Genomic DNA, 18,863 nt, shown 5'->3' with positions numbered 1-18,863 from the left:
CTCAAGGGAGAGCAAAGGAAAGGCTCGGCTTCTCTCACATGGTATGGTTCCCGAGTAGGGCAGACAATATCCCTTGCGGCAGTAGCGCCATCACTTCCTGTCAGATTCTGCCGGAGAAAAGCGCGCCCGGATCTTAGCGTAACTGCAAGAGAGATCTTTGGGCAGGTTGCTTGCATCTCGATCTTGTGTGCTGCCTCACAATAAACGGGTGTAACCAAGCCTGAGGGCAAGTACTTGCTCCCGATGCCCCGACGGCTTTACGTTTGCCACAAGTTCGCGCTGCCTCCGTCTAACCTGGCCGGTGGGTTGATGGCCCGAGTTTCTACAGATATCCCAGGGGAAGGCTTCCAGGGTCTCCAAAGTTGTAACTTGTCTCACCGGATAATGCTTCGTGATGTTCTATTTGCTACCATACGAAGTACGTCTCGCCAAAAACTTCCGATGGCGCAGCGTCGAGTTTGCCTCTGTCTGTGCTCAGACGCACCAGCGGAAGACCGATCGTGCGTCATTTAAAGTGAGATCCGTGTGTGCGCCCGAGCACACGAGTCGGCCGAGAAACCGTGAGACGAGCGAGATGAGGGCAAGGCAGCCCGCGGAGGTCACAGCGCAGCCGATCTCCCGTCGCGACCCCGGTGTCAACCGCACCCGCCGGGGCCACACAGGATCGTAAATTGCGAGCGCCAGCAGCCGCTCACAGCCTCGCGCCACTGCTGTCATCGTCCACCTCCCCGAAGATGTTCAGGAAGGCCGTGTGGACCTCGTCGGTGAGGTCGCTCGCCTGTAGACTGCGCCCCTTCTTTGCAAAAGCAAGGCGTGAGCATTCCTGTCGAGCGTTAGCCACAACAAAAACATAACCCAAATAGACAACAAGAAAAAGAAGCTCCTCACCCTCGTAACCGCACTCCCCCCAAACACAGCCAGCGCCACCAACTCCTCCTCCTTCAACCGTCCCCCCGTCTCCCAAAGCCCATCCAAATACGCCTTCCGCCACGCCAAAAACGTCGCAATACTCCCCGTCAACGTATCCCCCTGCCCACCACTCCTCTTCCTCCCCCCCTCCAAATCCACCGTATACGTAACCCTCCCATCACTCAACCGATCCCTTCCCCCCTTCTCCAGCACCATCACCCCCTCCAACGCCCTCGCCAACGCCTCCACCTTCCCAACCCCATCCCCCTCCTCCCGCACCCCAAGCGCCCCCACCAACCTCCCAAACTCCACCACATTCGGCGTCAGCACCGCCAGCCCATACCCGCGCACCACCCCGGGGTCCCGCTGCACGATTTGCAGCGCGTCGGCGTCCAGCACCACCGGCATCCCCCGCTCGCGCGCCGCGCGCAAGACGAGAGCGCAGGTGTCTTGCATGAGGGGGTCGCGGCCGAGGCCGGGGCCGATGACGAGGACGTGGAGGCGGGCGAGGAGGGGGGTGATGCGGGCGGCGATGGTGGTGGCGTCTTCGGCTGCCTCGGGGGGGATGGTGGTTGTGGGGGTGGGGGTGGTGTTGGGTGGGGGGGAGGTGCGCATGAGGGGGTGGACCATGAGGTTGGGGGAGTAGGTCTTGATCACGGCGGCGGCGGCGGGGGTGCAGATTACGTGGGACTGTGGTGGGTGGGTGGGTGGGTTAGCGGGTTGGTATGTTCTCTCTCGACGGGGGGGCCAAAGGCGGTGGGGTGGGAAAGGGGGAGGGAAAGGGCACGGCTGCCTTAAGGGGATGCTGGGACTGCTGTATCACGTCTCCGTGACATACTCTCGGCTCATCTCACCGTCGAACTACAAGTAGTAAAAGAATAAAGCCTACCATATCACACCCCAGCCGGGCACTTGCCATGGCCGAAAAGTACGGCGCACCCGTGTAGTCCTCACTGCCACCGATGACGCCCACTCGCCCCAACTGCCCTGTCCACATGCGATTATCATCAGTCTCTGCCATCTACCGGGTTACTGTCACTCAACAGCTAATTACTTACCTTTGTGAAACTTCTCCAGCATAGGCGGGATCATTTGCCGCACACGGGCAATGATGTCTTTGGTAGCCGGCGACATGTTGGGAAGCGCAGTGGACGCAGACGAATCGGAGGGCATTTCAACCCGTGTAGGTTATTTATTGGGGAAATAGTTAAGCGAGTTAAAAATGATGCTGGCTAACAAACTGAGGGTCAGTTATCGATATGCATTGTTTGGGTGCAGGTGTTGGCAAGGCCAAAGGGACACAAACGGAAACAGGTACGGACGAGTTCAGTGATTGACGGTAGCTCGTTAAACTTCATGCACTTAGAAAAGACACCTGAGTCAATATCGGTCGAGTGTAAATAGACCGAGGGCCTCGATTGGCATGAACCTGGAATTGATTGGTGTTGTTCCTGGATGCGGTTCGGGGTTCGGCGTGCTTCATGATGTCACTGGCCGCACACCACCCCTGCACCGACTTCGGCCAAAGTTGGGGCCCTGTATCTTTCAGACCATCCAACAAAAAACGGAGAAAAAAAGAGAAGAAAAAGGAAGAAGAAAAAAGAAGAAAATAAGGGAAAGGGGGGATGTGAACAAAATAAAGTGGGGAAAAGAGGTCGAAGATATCGAAATACCTAGTAAGGCCGAGCCAGAGGTCAGGATCCTACCATCGCTGGACGGTGCTCCCGCATACCGTCCCACGGCCAACCAGCTCCCGCCGTACCTCGCTTTTGCGTACGATCGGACGGCTCTTTCACCTGATGAAGTTGGGACGGGGAAACATCGATGAACCTTGGCCCAGAAACCCCCCCTCCCTCCCCCGGGCTTGTGGCTTGTGGCGTGGCGATGGGGATGAGATTGAGCACGACATCAAACACTTCGGTTTCGAAATGCAACCTTCAACATGCGTAAGGAGCATGAACAAGGACGTTGCCAACTTCGCCCTGGCAATCCCATCCGAGGAACACAGGCTAGTGATCAGCCAGCGTATAACAAAACTTCTATTCCTCTGTACGCCAAAGCCTGTCTCCTGCTCCTGAACCCTCTAGTACCCCGATGACATGTGAAAGAAAAGACCCAAAAAGCCAGCCACCTTTCTAGGCGTATAGTTGACCGTGGATCAGATGCATCTTGACGCACACGTTCTGTAAGCGCTTAAACTGGGCCAGTTCCTCCTGGCAGTAGACCTGCATTGAGTCCTCCCACAGCAGCTTCTCGACGTCTCGGCCAAGCGTATCGATGACCCAACCAATATGATCCCACATCCGTACATACCTGCCCTCTTCGTCTGTCTTGACGAGGCCCCATTTCTCGTCGAGAATTCGTGTGAAGTCGGGCTTGACGCCGCTGTGGTGGAAGAACATGGAGTGTCCGTGGTATTCTGGCTTCAGGTCCCCAAGAGTGTCGAGGAATGTCGAGTTGGTAAGGAAGTCCTCGATAACAATACCCTCTGCCTCGTCTCGCTTGCTGACCTTGATGGCGGCCATAACGGCACGGTAATCCTCCATAGGATCCATCTGCAGGAGGAACATACCCGTCCACTTGCCCCTGGCCGACCGCCCATGCACGACCGGCGGCTTCTTCACATCATAGTACCCCTTTTTAACCCCAGCCCCAGCCCCCGATCTCATCCACGCCGTTGGCTGCTGATACGCCCCCTTCTGCCGCAGCGCTTCCAGCACCAGCGCGGCCTGGAGAAAGGTCTCCTTGTCACCCTCCCCCGCGCCGTGCTGGCTGAGCAAGGGATAGTAGTGCTCGGGCCCGTTGTAGTTGTATTATGCGGCAAGGAGGAGGGTGTCGGCGTGGCGGGCCTTGTCGTACACGATTATCCCGCTCTCCGAGGTGGCACGCGAGGTGATGGGCGGGATGTCGATGTCGCCCGCAACCTTGTAGAATAGCGGTGAAGCGGTCGAGGTCCAGAAGTCGGGCCAGGTGATGAGGCCGGCCGAGGTGAATGGCTTGGACCCCTGGTGGAAGATCGGGTCTGGGTTGAGAATGGAGAGGCAGTCGGCGTCGAGGAAGAGGACGTTTTGGAAAGACGAGACAAGAATCGAGAGCACTTTCCATTGGAAACGTTCGAACTCCGGCACGGGTATGCTAGCCCATTTATCCTGTATGGACAAGCAGGTCGCATTGTACTGAGGCAGCGTCTTGGAGCATATCAAATCCACCCATGGTGCGGTTGAGTCGAGGTAGATCTGTATCGGTAACCGCGAGCCAGCCCGGCGTGTCGTCAACACCAGCGAGAGGACCTGCCCAAAGTTGGCAACGCCAGCCGTGGTCACAATGCCTGTGGTATTGGCATCGTAGGGAAGATGGTTAGCAAACTGGGCGAGCTGATCGACAAAGGTGGCATGCGATCTCCGGTACTTGGCTTCGTCATCGCTGCGCAGCTTGACCAGGTCTGGGCGCGTGGCCTGGGTGTTGGGCTTCCAGGGGATAGCAGGATCCCAGTCTTTTATTTTTATCCTGGGGGCCGTTATGCGCGTATTCTCGAGCCGGGCGAAGAACTCTGCCCACCAGTCGCTAGGCGGAGCATGGTTGCCGGCGTGGCGGGCCGGGTTGTGTACCGGGTGGTAGAAGTCGTCGTAGAAGCACAAGCGGTAGACGAGACAGGCGGATGTGAACAGGAGAACGGCAGCAACAGAAAGTCTCACCTTCCCGACGCGGGGGAAGACCCGACGTGGGCGCAGTGTGAGGTGGCGGAGGAACGCCACACCCTTCTGAGCCGTCTGGTCCATGGGCACCTGACAGCGGGGTGTTGAGAGCGCGGCATCGTCAACGGGTGGCGCCGCCATGTCGTGGTTTGAAGCGTGATGGAGTGTATTTGTTTTACATGATTCCATGTTCCAGCTCTCTGACGGAAAGTCAGTCATGGACGAACACTGTGCTCGTTGAGCCGACGGCCAACTGCATATTGGCCCAGGCTTTTTCCCTCGTGTGCTACCTTCTTGCCGTCTCACATCTCTGGGGGAGTCCACTCTCCAATCCAACCCCCTGACCTGGCACAACGGGCATGGCATGTCAAACAAGATAGGACTACCCTGGGGCATGGGCGATCAGTGATCAGTTCACAGGTTCTGCCCCCGGCAATCGCACCGCCAAGGAGGTTGGATCAGGACCAACTGCACAGAGTTGAGATGGTTCTCCACCTACTCGAAATACAAATTCGAACACCAGGGAACCCCTCGTCGCTCGTCCGACCTGACAAGCAGCTCTAGTTCAACCTTAAAAAGCACCAACCCACTCTTCAACGAGCTGTAAGGTGATGAAATTGAGCGTCTTTTTCTTCCCAAAGTCAACGGGGTCCTTGACCAGAGTACGGCCAGCTAACCACCAAGGGGTTGATCCTTGCTCAATGTGTAGTTGGTTGGTCCTGACCTCGTGAATAATTATGTAGTTGGTTCCAGTGTCTCAAACGTCGCGCTCGGGCCGGAGCTGAAGCCACATCCGGAGGGATTGTCACAACCCAAAGCGGGCCATGGACCCTCGGCCGACTGCAGTGGCTGTCCTGTCGGGGCATTTCAAAACCTTTTGATTGGATGACATCAAAACCATATCTAGGTGGCCCCTCGTAAACTCTGCCTTCCAAGTCCGGATAACTGGGGCATGCATGATTGCCAACAGCGCTGGATTCATCATCCTCTCGTGTGCCCCCCAAGCCAGCTACGTTTCAGGCCAGAACTTCGAGTCGGGCAACTGGAACACGATTGTGCGTGGCGACAGCTGCTAAACTGGCTTTGCCGGTTTGGCTCGTTCAAGTCAGTGTTGTGCGGGTGTGGTGCGGGACATAGGGGGTTTTCTATTTTGTTCAGGGGATAAATTTCTCTCTTGGTTGGTGGAGGTGGAGGAGAGGCAGTATCTTGAGTACAACACTCTGGGGTCTGGGTACTGTAGCCGAAATACATCTCAATTTGCGCGCTTCACACCTGTTCCATCCGAGTAGTTGTTGTGCCTATTAAAGCTTTGCGTTGATTTAGAATCCTGTCCGAGCTGTTGAAGTCGGCTGGCAGGCATTCGAGCTTGGTTTCGGAATAGCCCTCTTAGGTAGCCGGTGTTTGAAGTCACGGGGGTTATTTGCCGAGCGTTTCCAACCTCCCTCCGCAGAGGTAGGTACAGAGTTGTCAGCGTAGGTTGGGTTAGATACAAGCCAAATCCGTCCGGACTCGAATCGGCACAAAATAAATATCGCCGAAGGACTTAGCAACGACAAGAGGTGCGAAGCATACAGCATGGCGATTATCGACAGCGGTAAGAATAGGCATCCCAGGTAGGTAGTCAACAGCTTCAGCTTTGAAGAATTGGTATTCATTAGACTTGAAAATACCCTGGAGGCAATAGTCCGCAACGGTTAGACCCAACCCCGTTAGCAAAGCCCTCGGCCATGACTGTTGTCAGTCGTAATATTCGAATACCCGTAGTAATCAGAGGTATGGATAAGCCACCTAACCTGACTGTGAGCAAGCGCACGAGGTGGATGTACGGGAAGGTATGTACGTGACTGAGATTTACACGACGATTAGAACTGCCACCACCTTCGCAAACTGCGCTGCTTTAGGTCGTCTAGTTCGTCCGTGAACTTCTTTCGTTGCCGCTCGCTCAGGCTGTCTCCTGCTGCCTCCAAAACCTTGAGGTGTTCCTTCTTCAGCGCTTCGAATCCTGCGTCCAATTCTTTGTGCCAGGGGTATAAAACAAAAACCTGGAAGCCTAGTGCGGAACTGGCCACCAGGAAATTGGTCAAGGAAATGGCGCGCGTGTATTTCATGGTGTAGGTAATGAATGAGTGCTGGAGCAAAAATCGAACGTTGGGTGTCGCAGTTGTAGCAATTCAAGTGTGAAAATGAGCTGTTTGCGGCAATGCGACCAGGTTTTGATGTGGCGGGACAATGACACGTGATTCTCACCATATATAACCCCAACCCTGGTACACACGGATCATATTTTCCTCGGGACTTGCATTGTATTGCATTCCAGGGTTTGCTGAGGCCGAGGTTATCTCAATCTCCTCTGGGTACTACATAAGGTAGATATATATATTATTCATACTCCGCTATGCCCTAGGGCGTGCCGGACCCTCTGCTATTTAGTGTACAGGAAAACCGTGCCCTCCCGGGCCGGGTGAAAAACCCCTACCAACAATCAAGGAACGATGCGTTCTGGTGAGTCTACGTATACAAAGAGAGGAGGCCTCTTTTCCTCCGAACGGGGGCGCTTCAGGCCGCCGTTCCCAGCTCGAGCCTCCTGGCCAAGCTGTACATCGGCAGCCTCCCCGAGTCCATCAGCCAGTCGAGGATCCTCCTCGCAAGCCGTGCAGTCGTGGGATTGATACCGTGTAGAACTGAGTAAAAGTCCCGTCGTGTCCGAATTCCAGTTCTCTCCCATCTTCGAGTCAACGGTGGGGCCAAACACCACACTACCAGGTGTTCGGCAGTCTCTCGTCCCTCGCCACACTCGCAGGCAGGCGTCAGAACCTTCGGGACTTCCCGTGTAAACAAGTAGTCCCGTAAGCCTATTGCTCCCGTCCGGATTTGAATGAGCAGTGAGCTTTTCGCCTTGCTGAGACCGTCATGCCTCCTTAGGGTTTCGTTCCGGAATAGCGTCTCCCGCTGATGGTCAAAGTCGTCCGCCGGCCTGGTGATTGCTCTGCCGTCCCGTTCCTTTAACCACCTCGCTCTCCAGGCCTCTTCTACTGCCTTGTCCGTGTCTATGGTTCCCCCCGTCCAGCGCTTGATCGTGCCCGCGGCTCTCTCTACCGCCGTGGGCCCTTGAGGTCTCAAGGTTCGCGGTCGGCCCCTGTTGCCCCTCCTCGAGTTGAGTCTCTGCTGTATCTTGCGGCAGGCGGTAAGGATAACGCTCCCCGCCGTCTTCTTGCCGCCTTGGCCGTCGTCCAGATTGGGTTGTTGGAGTCGGTTTTCGAAATCTGCAAGCCGTTTGTTTAGGTATAAGTCCAATGGTGGTACCCACGTCTCTGTCTCGAGGTTACGGATGGGGGTAGACTTAAAGGCTCCCGCCACAATCCTCAGGCTCTTGTTCTGGGCCTTCCCGAGGGCCTTGGTGATGCCTTTCTTCACCGGTTCGCCTCCCACATCCGTGGGAATGTGGAACGACGATGCGCCATAGGCCAGCGCTGACCGGATGCACTTTGTGTACACCTCTCGCGCTTTGGCTAGCCCCAGTCCCCACGTCGATGCCGCTAGCCTCGACAGGGCATAGCTCTGGGTCCTCAGCTTCTTCTCCACCGCCGCAAGGTGGGCTTTCCAGTTGAGCTTCCGGTCCAGCCAGACTCCCAGGAACCTGGCAGACTCCTTCGGTCTGACGGGGCTGGTGCCTCCCCCTGGGTTAGTGAGTTCCAGCTGGTTTGTCCACTGCCGTCGTCCCTTGTTGAAATGGATCAGTTCGCTCTTTTCCGGGGCAAACTTCATCCCCCGACTGTCCGCCCATCGCATGCATGTTTCCCACGCCGCCTCCAGTTGCCGGACATTGGCCTCGGGGTTTCGACCAAACACCAGGAGGTTGGTGTCATCCGCAAACCCCGTTATAGCCAAGTGAGGGTGCTCGTCTTTTAGCTGCTTGTATAATGAGGAAATATAGAGGATGAAGAGAACAGGGGAAAGGGGTGAGCCTTGGGGGACCCCTGCCCGAATTGCCGTCGGTGCCGCCGTCTTGCCGTCGAAAAGAAGGGTGGCCTCTCGACCAGTCAACCAGTCTCTCGTCCAGAGGACCAGCCACCTCGGGTAGCCCATTTCTCGCAAAGTTGCTAGCAGTCGGGTGTGGTTGACCGTGTCAAAGGCTCCTGAGATGTCCAGTTGCAATAGGGACGCCGCACCCTTCTGTCTCCACGCCTCCTGGACCTGGGCTACTACTAGCCGGACAGCCAGCTCTGTGGAGCGGTGTGCTCTGTTCCCCATTTGTTCATCTGGTACGAGGCCGTTGACTTCTGCAGTTTGAGTGACCTTCCTGGCGACCACTGACTCTATTACCTTCCCTAGGGTTGGCAGCAGAGCAATGGGCCTGTATCCCCCCGGGGTCTGATACACCGGCGGAGCCTTTCCTGGTTTCGGTAGTACTACAGTCTTCGCCCTCTTGAAACGGTTCGGGAACCATCCTAGCTCCAGACACCTTGTCGCCAGAAGGGCCAGCACTTCAGCTAACGGTGCTCCGCACGCCTTCAGAAGGCCCATCGGGAGCAAATCCTCGCCTGGCGCCTTCCAGGGGCTTGCTCTTCCTATCGCTTCCGTGATCTCGGTCGGCGTCACTGCTTGTACAACGTCGAAGCCCGGGTTCCAGCTGCCCAAAAAGGCTTGGTCTTCCACGTCCGTCAGGTTGGCCGGTGGGTCCGGGAAGAACCTCTCGGCCAGCGCGCTGGCCTTCTGGTCGTGCGTTTTGGCCGTTACCTGTCCGGAAGAGTCCTTAAATTCCGGCAGCCTCGGTGGTTCTGGCGGCAAAAAGCTCCGCAGCCTAGCCCATCTTTCCAAGCTCCACATCTGATCGGGCTTCTTTGCCTCGCTTGCTTCCTGTAGGCTGTTTCTCCAAGCCCTCGTCCGTGCTTCGCGCGTTGTTCTGGCGAGGTCCTTGAGCCTTTCGCTGAGCTCCTCCCAACAGTACTCTGCCCTAGTCTCCTTCGCCAACCTCTCGGCTCTCCTGGCCTCCCGGGCGGCCTGCTGCACCTCCACAGTCCACCAGGGAGAGCTGTAGCCGCAGCTCGCCTTCTTCCGTGGAGTGCTTTCCCCCGCGACCCAGGTGAGCCACTCAACCAGGCTATCGAAAGCTTTGTCAAGACCCTCGACTGTCCGGGTCCTGGCCGGTAGTCCGTCCGGCCCCGGGTCCGTGAGCCCCATGGCCTTGCATAGCAACGCTGATTCAGCCTTCACCCTCTCTCTGTCCATCTTGTTCCAGGCCCAGCCGTCCGGCTGGGTTGGCTTCGGCCCCAGCCTCCCCTCGATCTCGAGCACCTGTGGGTAGTGGTCTGACTTTCCGCGACACTCCTCCCCGTAGTATGTTGTCTGGAGGTTTCCCGAGGTCCAGAAGTGGTCTATAGTTGATGGACGGCCCCGCTGTCGCCCCTGAGGGGCTCGTGTTGTTGCTCCCCTTGGGGTCCTGATGGTGAGGTCCCACAGGAGACCCAGCTGCAGTAGGTCTTCAGACTCCCTGTCGTAGCGCCCGAAATCGTCCCACAGTGGGTGCTTCAAGTTGAAGTCACCTGCCAGAACTACTGGGTGGCTTGGCCTCGGTCGTCCCTGAAAGGCTCTTGGTACGTTCTCGCCGCCGGGGGGGTTGTATATGGACCAAAGCTCGAATCCGGGGCCCTCCCTTCCAAGGTCTGCCTCTGAAAACCACACACGGCACCAGTTCTCGGTGGCTTCGGAGTCCCACTGCTTGATCCCAAACCTCTTGCTCACGTATATCGCTGCCCGCCCCTCGAGCTTGTGTACCAGGTGGTATCTGCTGCTCCGGGGGCAGTATGTAGATTTCGTCTCCTTGTTAATCCACGGTTCCTGCACCGCCAAGAGGTCGTATTTGGCCTCCTCCAGCAAGACTTCCAGTGTTTGCTTGTTTCCTTCGGTGTTCCAGAGTAGGATTTTAATTTTCATTGCCTGCGACGGTGATCGAGTCCATCGTAGTGTCCCCCTCGGGGTCGCGTTGGTTCGGAGTAGCAGTGACCGCAGGGTTGGCGGCGACGGCAGGCGTTGGTCCGGTAGCCGGTTCGGGCGCCCGGGGCGGCGGAGCGGCGGTGTAGACACCGTTGACTACCGGGTTTGCGAACTGCACCCTCGGAGCCTCGAAGTTGATCCTGGTCTGCTGGGGGTCTAAGAGAGCCTGACGTTGGGCCGCAGCCGCATTCGTCGGTCTTCCTCTCAACCCCTTCCTGCCTGCCACCTGGTAGCTGTCGTCGTCCCTCTCCTCGCCCTCGAAGTTAAACGCCGGAGCGCTCGTAGGGGCCGTGCTGGCAGAGTTCGCCGCTGCGGTCTCATAAGTCCGTGGCCGGAACTGGTAGGCCTCCTTGGCCTTGGCGAGGGTCCTCGACTTCTCCGGGCACTCTCCTGACCACGCCGGATGCCTTCCTCCGCAGGCCGGGCATCGGAGCGGGATTTCGTTTTTGTGAGTAGGGCACTGGTTCTCGCCGTCCCTGCCACCCTCTCCATGGGCTTTCGTCCCGCAGCGCGGGCACAATGGGGTAGCCTTGCAATGATGTTGTGTGTGTCCCCACTTCCAGCACTTGTAGCACTGTGTTGGGCTGAGGGCAGCCCAGTAAGGCTCGCAGTCCAGTAGTTGAGCCTTCCAGATCACTCCCTCGTCGCACGCCTTGCGTGCTTCCTCCTGGGAGGTTAAAGCAACCAGCACTGTTGCCCGGGTCGCCTCCCTGTGTCTCGGCACTCTGAACTTCACTTTATCGACTGTGTGGAGGCCTGTTTGTTTCCCGAATTCCTCCTCGGTGACCCCCTGGAGGTCCTTCTTCCACACGCCCTTTAGCAGGACTGCAAAGGTTCTCTTGCTCTCCTCGGCCTGCTCTCCGAAAGCCTCCTTGATCCAGTTGGTGTTCATCGAGTGCCAATCTCTCGCGCCTGTGTTCTGGAATGTGACGATTGTATCGCCGCTGGGGAGCCTTCGGGCCGCAACTGCTCCCTTCTTGATAGACACCCGGTTGATGGCCTGGATGGTTTCTTGCGGGGTGCGTTTGGCGAGATCGGCTGGCATTCCTCTGCCTCTGACTAGAATCTCCTTGTTTATGCGGGTCGGCACTATCTTTGTCGGCGTGTTAGGCTGCGGCTGAGAGGGGGCAGCTCCATGAGCGGCCACTGCGGCCCAGGATCCTCTGTCCTGGGCTCCGGTTCCGTTGACGGCTGCCTTCATTTCCTCGGCCACCACCTTGCGGAGGTTGGCAAGCGAGATGTTTCCAGTCTGTGACTGAGACGCGTTGTGCACCTTCCGGACGGCTGCTAGCAGGTCCTGTCCCATGCCTCTGGCTGTCCCTTTCTTCTCGGGGTCTGCTAGTCCCACCAGCTCGTCAACCATCTTCTTGATAACCTCTATGTCGGAGGGTGGGGGTGAGAGGGGCGGGGTGGGGGGCAAGTGTCGGGACTGCTCTAGCCCACTTCTTCCCCTTTGGACTGGGGCAGTAGGGCCGGCCATCCCGCCTCCACTCAGGGGTTCAGGGGGGCGTGGTCGTCTGGGTAACTGTGGGTGGGTCGGGTAGCTCGTGGGTCCGTGCGTGGGCGATAGAGATTTCCAGGGCGACTGCGTGTCCCGGATCGCCCTTCTTTCCACGCCCACTGCGGCCGCGCTGCGGATTGCGCGTCGGTGCACGTGGTGTGGCTAGATAGGGCTTTGCGAGAGCTTTCGATCAACGCAAGCTTTGGGAATTTTGGGGCCGAAATTCAAGGACGTTCAGCGTGGTTTTTACCTACGGTAATTAAAGAAGAGAATTAAGGATGTGGCGAATACCAGTTAATGCGGCTGGAATAGCTTGGGAAATCTAGAAGGTTATTTACCTCGAAGCAACTAGGTGATGATAAGATTCTTGAGCGAGGCCGAGACAGAGGATGGCAGGAGGGTCAAACTGAATGATTCCCCCCGCCACCAAAGAAATCACGACTACGACTCGTGATTCGGCTCCCAGAGAGGCCCATCCGGTTCTGATATCACAGATGACGTGCTTCCAGCCATTATTCCATATATCAAGTCTCGACGAGGGAAAGCATCTTAACATCAACGGCCGTCGGGTATTTGTATCACCGGTGACATAATGATCTAGAAGACAACGAGTTTATGAGGATTCTCCGCCGCGGTAGGCACGCCATTATATAGGGCAAGAAGAACCTCCAGTCCCCTCGGCTAAGAACCTCATCATTACCTCGGTTGCCTCGGGGTTCGCAACCTTCCACGCCTTACAGGCTCTTTCCGTCGCATTGTCACCGATGTTTGCCTGGGTCGTCTTGCTGCTTTCGACAGGGCTGTAAGAGAAGGCCTCGACGATCTGTCCAAAGGACCGACTGCCGTACTGCCGGTTGTTAACTCGCGCCGGCGACGTTGTTGTTCTGTGGGAGTTGGGGCGTCGAGGGTGGGTGTTTGGTTTGGGGTTGTGTTTGCGGTGCCGGCAGGGCCGGGTTTACGAGAGGTCGCTGAATATTAGTGTTTAGCTGGACCCATTGATGTTGTCTTTTTTGCAGTGTGGTTTTATCGCCGAAGGCCCAGTCCACTGGAGTGAGTCCAGAAGCCAAATCTTTCGGTCGCAGTGGCTGGGGGGGGGGGCGACGGAAACGACTTCCGGATGTTGAAATACAACTTGTTGTATATCCGGCACCCACTATCTTTCGTATTGACTCGGTGCACCTTTGGCAAAACACATCTTCGCACTAACCACGCTATGCCGTTAGCTTGAACGTGTACACTCCTCCCGAACGATGGTAGCCCTCAGGGCGGGACGTACCATCTAGTACGAAACCGCCAGATAGGTGATGTAAATATGATGTTGGTGGCCGGAGCTGAAGTGATAGTATTGAAGAGAAGGAATTCAGAGATTGAAGAACACCAGTTAACTTGCAGCGGCGGTGGACGAGCCCGGCCCGCTCGTCGCCGTCCCATCAATACATACCCGGTATGATAGTTTTTAGACAACTGCTTAGGAATTGGACCACAGTTCAGGACAAAAGGAATCGAGTGCTTGATTGAGTCTGCTCTCTATTTTACAATGGGTTTTGACGAGTGAATCTTCTCTTTTCACGCGCCCCTCTACTCGATCCAGCGCACGAAAGACGTAACCCCTGCTGTAGAAACACACGGACGTTGCGGTATAGACATCCCCCCTCATCCTTCACCAACCCCCCCGTAGACCATCCTGGGAACGCTTGGTATTACGTCTAGATTAACCCAGGAAGCTCTTGATGAAGGCCGGGACGATCTCCTTCAACCGGGCCTCGAGCTCCTTGCTGATGGCACCCTCCTTGTCAATCGTGGCCAGGACGTCGGCCTCGTTGGTCTTGAGGTGGGCAAGGAAGTCAGCCTCCCACTGGAGGATCTTGTCGACGGGGACGGAGTCGAGGTAACCGTTGACACCGGCAAAGATGATGGGAACCATCTCGTTGACGGCGTACGGAGAGTACTGCTTCTGCTTGAGGAGCTCGGTCAACTGCAGGCGATAGCGTTAGCACCATCATGTAGCGGTATCAAGAGTCAGGGGCGGTAAAACTTACCCGCTCACCACGGGCGAGGGTCTGCTTGGTGGCAGCATCAAGATCGGAGCCGAACTGGGCGAAAGCAGCGACCTCACGGTACTGGGCCAAGAAGAGCTTCAGGGAACCGGCGACTTGCTTCATGGCCTTGAGCTGGGCGGCGGAACCGACACGAGAGACGGACAGACCGACGTTGATGGCCGGGCGGATACCCTTGTAGAAGAGCTCAGCCTCCAAGAAGATCTGGCCATCAGTGATGGAAATGACGTTGGTGGGAATGTAGGCAGACACGTCACCACCCTGGGTCTCAATGATGGGCAGGGCAGTCATGGAGCCACCACCGTGCTTGTCGCTCATCTTGGCGGCGCGCTCGAGCAGACGAGAGTGCAGGTAGAAGACGTCACCCGGGTACGCCTCACGTCCGGGGGGACGACGCAGCAGCAGAGACATTTGACGGTAAGCAACGGCCTGCTTCGACAGATCGTCGTAGATGACCAGGGAGTGCTTTCCATTGTCTCTAAACCATTCGCCGATGGAAGCGCCTAGTGTTTGTGGTCAGCGACATGATCAAGACCTTGGGGATGGTGTCGTGGATGTGTCGTGACGTCGAGGTATCCGATTGTCGGCGACACTGACGGAGATGTCCAGAGTCGCGACGAAAAGGACCGTGCACCCCTGCGCAGGAGGACCGTGCACTCGCCCCACTTTTCTCATTCCTGGTGTGTCCGCCCAAAAAAGCCGGACTCAAAAGAGGAACAAAAAATCGAGGAAAGAGAAAAAGAAGTAAAAGAAATGAAATGAAAGAGAAAAGGAAGAAAAAGAAATTGAGAAAAAAGAGAGAAGTAAAAGAAGCCGAGAAAAAAGAAAGAGGTAAAGAAAACCGGGCAAAAGAAAGAAAAAAGAAACCGAGTCAAAGAAAAAGTCGGCTTTGGGCTTCTGAATGGCTTTTTTTTATTCCTCTCGGCGAAGGTTCCATCGGTATCTGCGCTTGGAGTCCGGCTTTTTTTCCCATGGGGTGACAAGGAAGGAGCAAGGTGGGTAAGCACTATGAAAGATCAAGGGAAGAACGTACCGGTAAAGGGGGCAATGTACTGCAGGGGGGCGGCCTCGGAGGCAGTGGCGGCGACGATGATCGAGTACTTCATGGCGTCGTTCTCCTCGAGGGTCTTGACGAGCTGAGCGACGGTGGAGCGCTTCTGGCCGACGGCGACGTAGACACAGTAGAGCTTCTTGGTCTCGTCGTTGGTGTTGTTCCACCGCTTCTGGTTGAGGATGGTGTCCAGGCCGACGGCAGTCTTGCCGGTCTGACGATCACCAATGATCAACTCACGCTGGCCACGGCCAATGGGAACCATGGCGTCGACAGACTTGAGACCGGTCTGCACGGGCTGGTTGACGGATTTGCGGGGGAGAATGCCGGGGGCCTTGAGCTGGGCACGGCGCTTCTCCTTGGTGTTGAGGGGGCCCTTGCCGTCGATGGGGTTACCGAGAGCATCGACGACACGGCCGAGCAGCTCCGGGCCGACGGGGACATCGACCTAGGGCGGTCAGTATGTTACGGCAATAAGCAATAGCTCGTGCTGTCAACTCACAATTTCGCCGGTACGCTTGACGGTCTCACCCTCCTTGACGAGACGATCAGAACCGAAAAGCACGACACCGACCTGGCCGGCCTCGAGGTTCATGCACATGCCCTTGACGCCAGAGGCGAACCTGCAGGGATTAGCTGCATGTAGGAAAGTAAATAGCAGGGCGGATACCTACTCGACAAGCTCCTCGGCCTGGACGTTGGCCATGCCGTGCACACGGGCGATACCATCACTATCAGGGTCCAGTCAGCATTGCAAATCCACACCTTGCAATCTCAATCCATCCCCATGACTTCATGCGACAAGAACCCGGCCCGAGCATTGATATCCGTGCCGTCAGGTTCATATGTTGTCCACCGCCAAGACTCCCTTGCGTTAAAAACGTACCCAACAGAGAGGACGCGGCCAGTCTCGGCAAGGCCGGACTCCTCCTGGACACCACGGATTCTCTGCTCAAGAATCGACGAGACCTCGGTCGGCGAGGCCTTCGCTTCGGCATATGTGCGGGTTTGGAGGGCCGAGACGATGGGTGCGGCATTTCGCTGCCGGGAACTAGTTAGCCTAGCCGAAAAGCGAGCAACGCGCCAAAAGCGCAAAGTAAAATCGAACAACTCTCATCCAGCTCCCGATGCTCGCCCAAAACCCATGCGCGGCCGAAAAAAGAGCTCAATTGAGCTTCCTGGGCGCGTGCAGGGCCGATTGAGACTGGATCCGAGCATCGGGTCGTTGAAATTGAGGTCGGGGTCGGGCGTGCGGAGGTGTGGTGCACTCACTGCAGCCACTCTGCTCGAGGCAGAGAGGGCGCCGACGGCGCGTGTGCTCTGTCGGAGGGCGTTCCGGAACATATTTTCCAGGTATGTGTCGCCTCTGGTGATGAGGGGGAACAATTGCAATCAAGTTGCAATTGCGTTGAGGGGAGATGGAGACGAGAGGTTGATGGAAGTTTGGGGGAGCCAGAGTGAGGAAAATTGTCAAGAAGGGCTGGCAGGCCTTGGTTGGAGAGGTGGGCGGGTCCCGAGCTCAGCAAGAGCCAATCATCAAACCGAGAGAATTCTGCTCGACCAAAGCCTCCCGAGCAACTCCACTCGGCAACAACCAAAAAACGAACGCCGTTGCAAAAGCTCGAAAGGTCATGCCAACAACAACCACCTTTCTCTACATTTCTCGTTAATCGGATTCCGATCGATCAATGCCCTGCTTTAATATCCCGATTTTTGGGGTGTCGTTTCCCCCGCGATTAGCTCCACATCTCCAATCCAGACTATTCTTCCTGGCTTTGGTTTGTGCGCTGGGTTTCCCGGGTAATCCCGGAGAAATGTCGCAAAGCTCCCGTTTCGGTTGCCCCGCGGCAGCATTAACATGATGGACACATGCCCAACTGTTTCAACGGTACCTTACTCAAACAACCCAGAACAGGCTCAAAATAACACGATATACTCCCAACCAAATATTGACATAGAAACCTTCGACTACAACGTACAACCCTGTTCAGAACCCGATTCCCACCCCTCCGCTTTCTCAGCCCCGCACTGAAATGCCCCTGCAATCCTGGGTTAGGCGATATCGAGCTGTGCGATTTCGCAGAATATCCCATAGATCTCGTCCAACTTCCATCGGATGATACCGCCGAACTTGCGGGCGGGCAAGTGCGCCGCGAGAAGCGACCCCTGAGAAGTTCTCACGGACAAGCTGCTCCCGTTAGCTACGATTCAGACCGCATTGCCTCGTCATTACTTACAGTATCCGTTTGACGAATGTCGAATCCGTCAGGTTCTCCAGATGTTGAAGACATTCGGACAAGCTCGCAAAGGCCTCCCGCTGGTGGCCTGACAGTACCCGCTTGTCACGAATCAATGTCATGAAGGCATCCAACACGTCTTCCTCCTCCTCTTGCAGCAGGAACCGGTCGTCGTCAGCCAACTCCAAGTGGTGGCCGAAGAGAGTCCTGAGGGTGTGCCGGATGTCCTGCGCCTGGTCGGGATCGCCGGATCGCGGCACCCCTCCTTCGTTCACCTCCGGGTAGCATGCTCGGTATGCTCCGAGAAGCTCCGCCAAGTATTGCTCGACCTCGTCTTCTGCGAAGGGCTCCGTCTCGATGGCGTAGCGTGGCTGAGTGGCCCGTGGTTCCATTGGAGCCGTTTCTAGGCCTATTGTGCTAGCCAAGTCCATGCTGAGACTCCTCGCGGTGCGGAACGCTGCGGTGCTGGCTCGTTTCCGGAAGGGTTCGGTTTGGTATGTTTCGTCCTGTGGGAGTTCAACCAGGGGCGGGGTGTCCATCCTCGGCTTTTTAACTGGAGGAGGAGCAAACGGGGGGCTCGAGGGGCGTTTGCAGACCGGGGTGAGGCCCGGGGTCAAAGGGAAAACATGCCCAAAGATGCTTTCTCCGACTGGGTCAAGCCAAAGAGGGGGTTTGGAAGAGCATGCATCAGCTCGAGGAGTGTCCAGCTCCGACTCAGCGGCAGAAAGGTCATCGGTCTCCAGTGGATCTGGGGTTGGCATGACACGCGGAGTGGCCGGGATATTGGCTACGCTATCACTCTCCATTGTGAGTGTCGATGCTCTGGATGGCAGTGCTGCTGGGAAATGGCCTCCAACCCCATCGATGAGCCTGTTGCCAGCCTCAGGGCCGGGGTCCGAAGGTGGCGATGCCGGCGGTGTCTCGCAGCCCGTGTTGTCGAACGGCGTTTCTCGAAAGGGCAAGAATCGTGACGGCGACAAAGAAAGAGCTGGGTCACTTCCCGCCGAGTGTTCGGAGACGTTCACCTCCATACTGCTTTCGGATTCCCGGTTCGTACATGATCGGATAAGGATGGGGAGTGGCGTTTTGTGCGGTTGGTTTGCCATAACGAGTAGGCTGGGGTGGCACACGTTACTGCTTGTTCTTGAGACCACGGGGTTTCACTTACCGTTAGTGTTGATATCGAGACTGATGTCGAGGTTGCTATCGAGACTGATGTCGAGGTTGATATCGAGACTGATGTCGAGGTTGCCCTGCGGGTTGCTGTCTCCGTTACGAAGGACTCGAGGAGACCGAGGATGAGGATAATATAGTTATCTTGTTAAGTGGGGATTATAGATGCTGAAGATAGTCTTTGGCCCTGGACCTCCATGCTGATATACGCTGTGCTCTACGGATAGACCCGCGGCCTCTTATACC

General features: G+C 56.6%; 5 protein-coding genes across 5 annotated transcripts; all 5 read right to left on the bottom strand.

Annotated features, from left to right (window-relative positions):
• Positions 1–680: 680 nt before the first annotated feature.
• On the bottom strand, positions 681–2,172 carry F5144DRAFT_41565 (Ribokinase-like protein). The gene is made up of 4 exons (XM_066784912.1): positions 1,968–2,172; positions 1,799–1,896; positions 889–1,599; positions 681–823 (listed from the first exon to the last, which is right to left on the bottom strand). The coding sequence occupies exons 1-4, from the start codon at positions 2,080–2,082 to the stop codon at positions 692–694; spliced, it is 1,056 nt and encodes a 351-aa protein (XP_066648624.1). The 5' UTR covers positions 2,083–2,172; the 3' UTR covers positions 681–691.
• An 872-nt stretch (positions 2,173–3,044) lies between these two features.
• F5144DRAFT_588829 (mannosyltransferase putative-domain-containing protein) lies at positions 3,045–4,745 on the bottom strand (the record flags this gene model as incomplete). Its single annotated transcript, XM_066789972.1, has 3 exons — positions 3,045–3,701; positions 3,771–4,058; positions 4,605–4,745. The coding sequence occupies 3 exons, from the start codon at positions 4,743–4,745 to the stop codon at positions 3,045–3,047; spliced, it is 1,086 nt and encodes a 361-aa protein (XP_066648623.1).
• Positions 4,746–6,466: 1,721 nt separating this feature from the next.
• On the bottom strand, positions 6,467–6,712 carry F5144DRAFT_481165 (uncharacterized protein; the record flags this gene model as incomplete). Its single annotated transcript, XM_066785269.1, has 1 exon — positions 6,467–6,712. The coding sequence occupies one exon, from the start codon at positions 6,710–6,712 to the stop codon at positions 6,467–6,469; it is 246 nt and encodes an 81-aa protein (XP_066648622.1).
• A 6,873-nt stretch (positions 6,713–13,585) lies between these two features.
• Positions 13,586–16,658, bottom strand: F5144DRAFT_555906 (P-loop containing nucleoside triphosphate hydrolase protein). The gene is made up of 7 exons (XM_066787942.1): positions 16,480–16,658; positions 16,094–16,248; positions 15,882–15,938; positions 15,710–15,830; positions 15,190–15,655; positions 14,139–14,659; positions 13,586–14,074 (listed from the first exon to the last, which is right to left on the bottom strand). The coding sequence occupies exons 1-7, from the start codon at positions 16,549–16,551 to the stop codon at positions 13,811–13,813; spliced, it is 1,656 nt and encodes a 551-aa protein (XP_066648621.1). The 5' UTR covers positions 16,552–16,658; the 3' UTR covers positions 13,586–13,810.
• Positions 16,659–17,259: 601 nt separating this feature from the next.
• On the bottom strand, positions 17,260–18,250 carry F5144DRAFT_597802 (uncharacterized protein; the record flags this gene model as incomplete). Its single annotated transcript, XM_066790897.1, has 2 exons — positions 17,260–17,395; positions 17,445–18,250. 2 exons carry the CDS (start codon positions 18,248–18,250, stop codon positions 17,260–17,262), a joined length of 942 nt encoding a protein of 313 aa, XP_066648620.1.
• Positions 18,251–18,863: the final 613 nt, after the last annotated feature.

This window comes from Chaetomium tenue, assembly GCF_020726465.1.
Source record: "Chaetomium tenue strain MPI-SDFR-AT-0079 chromosome Unknown F5144scaffold_1, whole genome shotgun sequence".
Classification (NCBI taxonomy): Eukaryota; Fungi; Ascomycota; class Sordariomycetes; order Sordariales; family Chaetomiaceae; genus Chaetomium; species Chaetomium tenue.
Note: the sequence above shows the minus strand (reverse complement) of the source record. Positions and strands in the feature narration are given on the sequence as shown.

What these genes read in the sequence shown, in the direction of transcription:
- F5144DRAFT_555906 (XM_066787942.1), bottom strand. Translation starts at nt 16,551, where the DNA reads ATGTTCCGGAACGCCCTCCGACAGAGCACACGCGCCGTCGGCGCCCTC. An exon ending in GGCCGCGTCCTCTCTGTTGG is followed by an intron (nt 15,939 to 16,093) that starts GTACGTTTTTAA and finishes GGACCCTGATAG; the next exon opens with TGATGGTATCGCCCGTGTGC. An exon ending in TCAAGCGTACCGGCGAAATT is followed by an intron (nt 15,656 to 15,709) that starts GTGAGTTGACAG and finishes TGACCGCCCTAG; the next exon opens with GTCGATGTCCCCGTCGGCCC.
- F5144DRAFT_41565 (XM_066784912.1), bottom strand. Translation starts at nt 2,082, where the DNA reads ATGCCCTCCGATTCGTCTGCGTCCACTGCGCTTCCCAACATGTCGCCG. An exon ending in CCCGGCTGGGGTGTGATATG is followed by an intron (nt 1,600 to 1,798) that starts GTAGGCTTTATT and finishes CACCCACCACAG; the next exon opens with TCCCACGTAATCTGCACCCC. An exon ending in GGGGGAGTGCGGTTACGAGG is followed by an intron (nt 824 to 888) that starts GTGAGGAGCTTC and finishes AACGCTCGACAG; the next exon opens with GAATGCTCACGCCTTGCTTT.